Below are 8682 nucleotides of genomic sequence, written 5' to 3' on the forward strand. Positions count from 1 at the left end.
CTCTTCGCTATAACTTCTGTTTTCATTTGTTTTTCACTCTTCTTTTCTCGGTTTTCACTAATTTTTCCTTCTGTTTATTTTCTTCTTCATTTTCCTTTGTTTCTTTTATTCGATTTTCATTGATTTCCTTTGGTTTTCTTTGTTTCTCCTTCTTTTCACCGTTTTAGTCCCGGTTTCTTTCATTTTTATGTACGTGTTTTTCTTTACGGTTTTCATATGTTTTTAGAACCTTTGCTGATAGTTTCTTGTTCATAGGCTTTTTAACATTTTTTTATCATTTTCCTTTGTAAACTTCGTTTCTTTGTCAGTTTTCATCTTTTTTTATTTTTATTTTCCGAATACAACAACATTTTATATACACATTACTTTTTCTAAGTACATACTTTTTATGTATAAATTTTTCCATAAAAATTTTCCATATACATTATATTTTTGTATAGATCAGAAATTTTTTATATACACATTTAGCATTATTCTAATACATTATTAACATTCAAAAGTATATTTTTCATTTTTCATGTAAATGCATTATTAGCATTTTACATATAAAGTGATTTCTGTAAATGCACTATTAGCATTTTCATTTTTCTATGTAAAGTGATTTCTGTAATATATATATATTTAGATTTTTTTGAAATATAAGCAAAAGGAAAAGGACAATGAAAATGTGAAAAAAGAGAGGAAGAACTACCTTCCTGTGCCCGCCCATTTATGGCGATACCTGATGCGAGCGAGCACCACAGCTCACGTCAGCCGATAACATGCGCTAAAAGGCACTGATGCTACATGTTATTGGCTTACGCAAGCGAGTGCTACAGCTCGCGTTAGGGGATAACATGAGCTAAAAGGCACTCAGGTCACATGTGTTGAGTTCTGGCAAAATATATTTTCCGAGGCCTTATATGCGTGTTAGCTTTTAACTATCTTCGCTCTATGTTTTTTAAATATATGTGCCATTCAAATAAAATGTTCACGTGTTTCAGAAAATGTTCATAACATATTTAAACATTTATACAATGCGAAACAAAATGTTTGTGTACATTTTAAGAAAAAACATACCATTCCAAAAATGTTCAACATTTACTAAAAAAAATCTTCAAACATGTATTTGAAAAAAAATGTTGAGTTACGGGCTGTTTCCACGGACATGGCGTTACAGACAGATGTGTCCCCCCCCCCTCCCCCCTCTCCCCCCAGGGTGGGGATCCCTTCCGTCGAAGTAGGTGCCACCTCTCTCTGTAGCCTTTTATTCGTAAAAAAGTGCCAGTAAGCTTAGCATTGTTCTTGAAAAAAATGTTTATTATACATTTTTTAAATATATTATGTATGTACACTGAAAAAGTACAGTGTGTATTGAAAAAAGGTGACATGTATTTGAAAAAAAAACAAATTACAACTTAAAGTACATACTCTTAATTGCGAATCAACCTGAGATTGGATGGTTAGAGGGACAGTGGTATCCCCAGTCAACCGAGGCTCAAGTCCTGGTGCTCGCATTATTCCTGGATTTATTTCAGAATTTTCGGCGATGCGCTTTTAGTGGGAGGAGACGTTCCCGTCGACGGTGACTTCGTAAATTTCAAGATGACATGCCGGCTCAGTCTCTCGGAGGTGCTCATAGGAGTAGGGTATGTGTGTGTGTGTTCATAGGGGTGAGTGTATACGGGTATGTGTGAGCACTTGCGTCTGCCCTGATGTTAAAAAAAAAGTATGCTCTTAATTACATGCATGTCTATATGTTTGGAAGACGTTTCTAATTGGTGTCCCCTGAAGTGGTTAGCTCATCCTGCCCTCGTGGACATGTACGTAACCACGATGACGTACGCATGCGACCCACACGAAACAAGCACCGCAAGAACCTCCACCTCCATCTACTCTTCAGTCAGCCACGCCACAGTCCCCCAAGGCGACACTGATCGATCGATCCAGCGACTAGGGCCATGGCGGCCGCGGGGTGGTTTCTAGCCGCCGGAGCCATCGTCATGGCCACCCTGCTGTCAGGCTGCGCCCTGACGGCCCCCGCGGCCGGCATGCCCACGCCCACGCCGCCGTCGTCCTCCTCGCTGGATTGCGGCACGCTGACGTCGCTGCTGACGGGCTGCGCGGCTTTCGTCACGCGCGGCACGAGCGCGGCGCCCCTGCCGGCCCCGGGCACGCCGTGCTGCGAGGGGGTGGACGGCCTGTACGCCGTCGCGGCGGACTCGCCGGACAACTGGCGGTCGGTGTGCCGCTGCATGGCGGGGCTCGTCAGGCGGTACTGGTCCAACGCGTCCGCCATCGCGCTGCTGCCGGGGCTCTGCGGCGTCTCGCCGGTGTCCACCGCTCACGCGTTCACCTACTGCACAAGGTAGACGGAAAATGCTAGCTTGAGTTCGTTCGTTTTTGGTCACCACTCACTCAGGAGCAGATGACAATCGTTCTTTTCTTTGAGGCTAATGGTAAGCTAATTCCCTTGCAGCATCCCCTGACGGTTCTCAGCCTCGGCAAGGCGACCGACAATTTTAAGAGCATGCAGCTTGTTTCAGTTTGAAGTTATCAATTTTGTTCTTTGCTAGTAGTAGAGTAATAGTGATCTTGCTTTGCTACCGGCCTGTTCAATTGGGTGTTGCTCTTGTTGTTAGGAATAATAATCTTCGGTTGTAATGAGTTAAGAATCTATGTGATATAAGTAGAGTCCAGTAGTAGCAGGAGCTGGCTTGCACTCCGATGGCCAAGTGTGATACTAGTTAGTTCGTGTGGATGTGGGTAAGTGGGTTGTGCAGTTTTCGCCGTCGCGTGGGGATGGCCGGCAAGTTGAGGGTTTACCGGGTGCGGAGGAGCGTCAGTGCGGCAGCGGGGCTAGCCTAGTGCACAAGTGCGGCTCGTCTCTCGGTGAGAGGCAGCGCCTTTGCAGCGGATGTCACGGTGTTCAGCGCCTTTGCAGCGGATGCGATCTAGGCGTGTCTCCTTGCTCCTCTTCTACCTGGCCACTCTTTTGGAATGGAATATTAGGCAAATTCATGATTAATTCTGGTAAATAATGCATGATTATAACAGAAATTAGCATGTAAAAATCTGGCATACAAGAATGATAGAAAAACATGCACCGTGACATCACACATATGACAACAACCACAATTTGACACATGAACAGATCACGACGCACGTACTGTTCGTTAATAGGCGTAGTTGCTGCCGGGGCGACGTTGTTGATGATGATGTTGGTGACGACTTGATGCGGACTGCGTTGAAGACGATGATGAATAGCGCCGCCTGACTTGAACGGAAGGCGACCTGTGGTGACAAACTTGAACAGTTGTGCAGTGCGCTTTCCAAAACCTAATTTGTCCTCTCTGAATGCAGGATCACATGGGCGAACAGTTTCGAAGACCTGCCCTCCTACACGTAGGTGCACACTGGCCTTTCGGATGGAGTAAAATATGATGGCGGTGCAAGTAGAGTAAGCAGCATATATATGAGGACCAAGGCGATATCATGTCGCGATCACGATCTCAAACCGATTTGGTTTCTAAGTCGTGAACTTACCGGACAAATAAACGATCACCTTTTTTGTCAAGACATCAAAAGATAAAATGACAAAAGGAAGTTGCGCCCTGCAAGGTCATGAACCGGATTTCGGTCGACCATTCATGCGAATGTTGCACGCCCGCACTGCCCCGGCCCGGTTAGGCGATGCAAGCATGTGCGAGTAGTCTTCCCTTTCTCTCCTAAACACATCACTTAGTGTGGTGAGGAGAACGCACTATATAAAAATGTCAAACACTTCGCGGGATGAGACTAAACTTTAGCACCACCACTTGACATTTATACATGGGCCATTTGAGATTTTGGAATTTCACATGAGCCTAGCCCATTAATTCTAGCAATACCCCTGCCAGATTTCGAATACCCATTTAAGGATTTGTTTTTTCTCACTACATGTTTAATATATGAGCGTTTTAGGAGACACTGTAAGTTGAACTTCTGCCTAGAATTTTAAACTACATTCATGAACAACTTGACAATGGACTATGCCCTGACTTGCAACTTTTGTGCGAGCAGGTTTCACTCAAAATTTTAACCAGTACCTGGCTGTCAGTAGGCTACCCCGCGGGTTCGAGCATATATATTGTACCCCCTAGTTTTCTCATGAGCTTACTAGAGATCGCCCAAGTCTTATAGACTGCGATGTTTACAATTGGGGCTCGTATACATGTGTTCTTTCAAGACTGCTCTATAGGATAGCATCTTGGAGTACACGACAAGTCTTCCAGAGCCTTCCGTCTACGTGCCATGAGCCGCCCAATATGGTCCACTCCTGAACTGACAAAGGTGGTTCGTGGCTGGCCTACTAGCCCGAGAAGTGACGTGTTGAGACCCCCCCGCGCGGCGGGACACCATCAACCACTTCCCCTCGACACTTGCTTTAACCATACATTTCTAAACCTGCAAAGGAAAAAAAGAAAATTTGTAGTCGCATATCCGCCCTCCCCCCTCCCCTCTAGTTGACCTCCTTGGTCATTTCAGTCGCCTCTCAAGGAGGGCGAATGTCACGCCTACAACTCACACCAATGAAGCCGTAGTGGACTAAGTAAAGGGGATAAGGCCCAAGAGTCCTTTGTGGCCGACGAACAGTGTGTTTGAGTGTGTTATTATATCACCTGGAATGACACTACAACAAAAACCCACCTATAACAACGCATATCTCGCAACGAAAGTCGAGATGCGTTGAGTTAAACAAACATCCCACCTCCCCACGAAGTCGTGATAACCTCCCTGTATCCACCTCGGTCCAAATATCACGCAACCAACACGCAGCCAAGCAGGAAAAAAAAAGAACCCAATCTCTTATCTCCCCACCACCTCTCTCCCCGATTCACATCTCCCACCCGAGCTCCACCACAACGCCGCCGCCGCCGCCGCCTCTGATTCGAGGAAACTCCGGTGCTCCCCTTCACCACGCCTCACCAGCTCGTCCCCCCTCTTGTTCTCTCATCTGGCCCCGCCCCCAACCCCCACCGCCACGACGTCCTCCACGCCTCTGCACGGCGCGACGGTTCATTGTCCTAGCTCATGTGCTCGGCCCAGCAATCCCACTTCCACACGCGATCGGCTACCGGCTAGGCTCGATGGCGCTGTTCCACCTTGGCTACCTCGACTCCGATGTGACGGTTCAGTAAGGCACCCCTCCCCTCTGCTCTTGCCCTGCCGCTGCTTTGTGGCATGGCATCTTGCCATGGATAATTCTTTGCCGGCCATTACGACAATGATTAATGCTGCCTTATCACTTGCCTGATCCGCCTTTGTGGGCGCTGGCTTGCACCGACAGCCACACCACTCCATGGTTTGTATTCCTCACTATTCTCGTATGTGCACAGAAATACTGCTACCTAGGGGTAATTCAGTCATCTGGGTGTACGCATACAAGTGATTCACCACATGGCTGTATGTGTTGATTCAGGAAAATGTGTGCGTTCTCTTTTTCTAAATAGTTCTATCTTGTGATACATTAGATTTTAATTTTTCATGTAGCTATGTGTGTGGATAATTAATTAATATATCCATGAAGATGATTAGGCTGTAAATTGAATAAGTTGATAGTATCTCTGGATATCCTAGCTGTTAGTTTCTGACTATTTATAAAAACCATTCCTTCTAGTATCATTTAATAGGTGACCACTATTATGTACAACATCATGATTTTTTTCAAGAAAGAAAACAAATATCTTCTTATCGGTGTTATGAAACCTTACTGATTTCCTTGTAATAATCTATGAATAAGCCCCACATGCATCTCTACGTCCTATTATTTCTCTTTATCTTTATTTCATAATCCTTAATTTCATCTCTCCTTGCTAGTTCTGAAATTGACTTCGCATCAGCCAACATTTGTCTGTTTATTCTTTCTCTTAACACGTAAATCCTCAGGTTCGGAATGATGATACTAGCTAGTGCTTATGGTATGACTTATGATCCACTGATTTAGATATGTAAAACTTAAATGTTCTTGCAAGTACTTATGAAGCGAATCCATCATTCTTTGCAGTGCCAAAATTTCTTACATATTCATCTTTGGGAGAAAGATCAAGGCATATAGTGGGCTACTTCTGCAAAAGGAGGTACGACAGCATGATTCCAGCTGGGTAGTAAACGTGTAGGTGATTTACATGACATTATCTGCAATGTAATTTAAAAACCGAGGTTGAAAAAGTTTGTGTATTCATAATTCAGATTTGTCTTATTCCCAAGCATCTATATAAATTAAAATCATGTGAAAACATACTTGTTATCATTTAATAGAACCACCTGATTTAGCTTTGTGGGAATTATGTTCTCTCAACCTAAAAAGCACGGACACGGGGACGGAAAGACGGGGATACGCATACAAGGACACGGGATACATTATTTTTCAAAAACAGTCGTTCGGGGATACGGTGAGTATATATAAAATAAATAAGAAATATACAGAGTCAAAACAGAAAAAAACAATGAAACACTGCTGGGTCTGGATCCCACAGAGGATAGTTCGTATCTACGAACACCAGGGACCAGGCTGTCCTTTGATCTCACCCACGGACGGGTGGCCCCGGGGGTGGCGCTCCCGGATGCCATGCTCCCTAGAAACAAGTAGAAATCATTCAAGCGAGCACAACATGGGGAAGCAATTAGCAGCCTCTCAATTGAAGGAAATCATGTCACAAAGATGAAGAGGTTGAGGAGAGGCTGCAGGCCTTGGGGTTACCTGCTCGAGTGTGGTTGCCTCCGGGAGGAGAAGCTGCTGGGGGCGGTGGTCGAGTCCAGGTGGCGGCGGCGCGTTCGCTGCTGGTTAGCAGCAGGTCCTTCGTTATGTGGCGTGCGTGCGTACGAGAGTTTGTATTGTGCCAAGGCTATTATTGGGCCTCCCGAGTCCCTCAACGTATCCCAGCCGTATCGATGCTTTTTTCTATTTTTTTTAATTCAGGAATCATGGGATGCTGCGGGATACGTGTATCCCAGCTTATCCAGGCGTGTCGCCGTATCCCGCTGTACTAGGACATCAAATCGGCAGATTTTGCCGTATCCATGCTTTGTAGCTCTCAACTTCAAGTACTTCTGGAAATTTGAAAATCTCTACATTTATATGTATTGTTTTGAGAACTGCAGATCTTTCTTTGCAATCAAGGATGCTATATTTGTCGATGTACATAGTTTTTGGCATGTACCTCACTGTATCTTCATTATATTCTTTGTAAGGTGTTTAACTCGTTTAACATAAGGACGCTCTTTTCAAAAGGCCCTCTTTTCTCCGTCTATATAGCATAGTGCTATGGCTGGGACTGTAAAAAGTGATCAAATTATGATATTTCATAGCTCTTTAGAGGTGATGATATATGTTGGATGACGAAACAAGGATATTGTTCTGGTGCTTGCTTCGACTTGGGTGTTCAGAGAAGTGAAACTTTAACTAATCTGTTCAGGGAAGCAACATATTGCATTTAAAGTGAAGCTTCCTCTATGATATGGAGATGCAATCATCCATCTAAAGACAAGGTATGCTCATTCCTCTATTGTGTGAATTCAACATGGCTGAGCAACAATTTATTTGCTCATACTTTTTTCAATATTAATGCTTATTGCAGTTCCTGCTTAGCTTGGGAAATCCAAAGAAGAATGTTGCCCTTGCTACACTCCAGAGTACTGACCTATAATATAAAACAAAAAACTATGGGTGTTGACTTGGTACTCCCTCCGGGAGTAACTGTTTCTTGGTTGACATAACCACTAAAACAAAATTATTAGTCATATAGTAAGATTAACTATCACATGTCCTCCAACCTTTATATGTTGCTCTTTTGTTTAAATTTTACTTCCCTGTTAATTGATTTTCTTTGATGGTACCTTGCTATTCTCATTTCTTTGTTGTTGTAGATTGCTAAGATAAATCGATGATGCATGGCTCAGAAGTTGATTACAAGATCGAGAAGGTGGCTACTACTAGATAGTTTCAGATTATGTTTTGGAATGTAATTTTTAGGGTCAATGTTTCAAACACTATGTGTTTAGATGGCTGAGTCGTTCAGTGCAAGGTTGAGAATCAGACTATTACTAGATAGTTTCACATATTGTAATCTGTGTATCATGTTCTTTGTAAAGCAATCAAGTTGATTTAATATATGTGACCTTTCTCATTGTTATGTTTGTGTCTCCTATGCATTATCAACATTAATGCAATAAGTTCTGGATGCTAATATACAAAATACCATTAATTGTCCAAGCAATACGATAATTCTTCTAGGCATTACAATGGTCATTTTCTAGGCCAGCCACCAACGCATATGAAGTGTTGTTGTGCTCTAGCTCTATATGTTGCTATCTTACAACACTTATTTATGCCATTTACCAACGCATGTATATATGTTGGTGTAGACCTTTGCAACGCCACCAACGGCAACGCATTTTAATCCGTTGGTGTAGACCTTAGCAACGCTTATATGGACATACGACAACACATTGATGCGTTGCCAAAGGGGGGTTCTTGTTGTAGTGCGACAAAATAGGCATGTGGTGCATGAGGAACTAAAAGACCCCCTTCTTTCTCTTATACCTCACCTCTCGATGTCTTTGTTCTCATCCCCAATTTCCCTACCAACTCCCGATATGAGTGATGCCGATCCCTTCTCTGGGTCAGGTCGTCATAGGGCAGTGGCCGCCGGAGCTAGGCAA

General features: G+C 43.7%; 1 protein-coding gene and 1 long non-coding RNA gene across 6 annotated transcripts; both read left to right on the forward strand.

Moving 5' to 3' along the window:
• The first annotated feature begins 1854 nt into the window (after positions 1-1854).
• LOC123108378 (probable non-specific lipid-transfer protein 3) lies at positions 1855-2705 on the forward strand. Its single transcript, XM_044530181.1, has 2 exons — positions 1855-2347; positions 2459-2705. Exons 1-2 carry the CDS (start codon positions 1941-1943, stop codon positions 2466-2468), a joined length of 417 nt encoding a protein of 138 aa, XP_044386116.1. The 5' UTR covers positions 1855-1940; the 3' UTR covers positions 2469-2705.
• A 1966-nt stretch (positions 2706-4671) lies between these two features.
• Positions 4672-8153, forward strand: LOC123105959 (uncharacterized). Of its 5 annotated transcripts, none has more exons than XR_006451117.1 (3): positions 4676-6098; positions 7437-7509; positions 7599-8153. It is a non-coding gene; the product is annotated as an uncharacterized lncRNA (long non-coding RNA). The 5 variants fall into 5 exon arrangements; XR_006451113.1 differs by having other exon boundaries at positions 4677-6098; positions 7888-8153; XR_006451116.1 differs by having other exon boundaries at positions 4672-7765; positions 7888-8153.
• Positions 8154-8682: the final 529 nt, after the last annotated feature.

Source organism: Triticum aestivum, chromosome 5A (genome assembly GCF_018294505.1).
Source record: "Triticum aestivum cultivar Chinese Spring chromosome 5A, IWGSC CS RefSeq v2.1, whole genome shotgun sequence".
Taxonomy (NCBI): domain Eukaryota; kingdom Viridiplantae; phylum Streptophyta; class Magnoliopsida; order Poales; family Poaceae; genus Triticum; species Triticum aestivum.

What these genes read in the sequence shown, in the direction of transcription:
- LOC123108378 (XM_044530181.1), top strand. Translation starts at nt 1,941, where the DNA reads ATGGCGGCCGCGGGGTGGTTTCTAGCCGCCGGAGCCATCGTCATGGCC.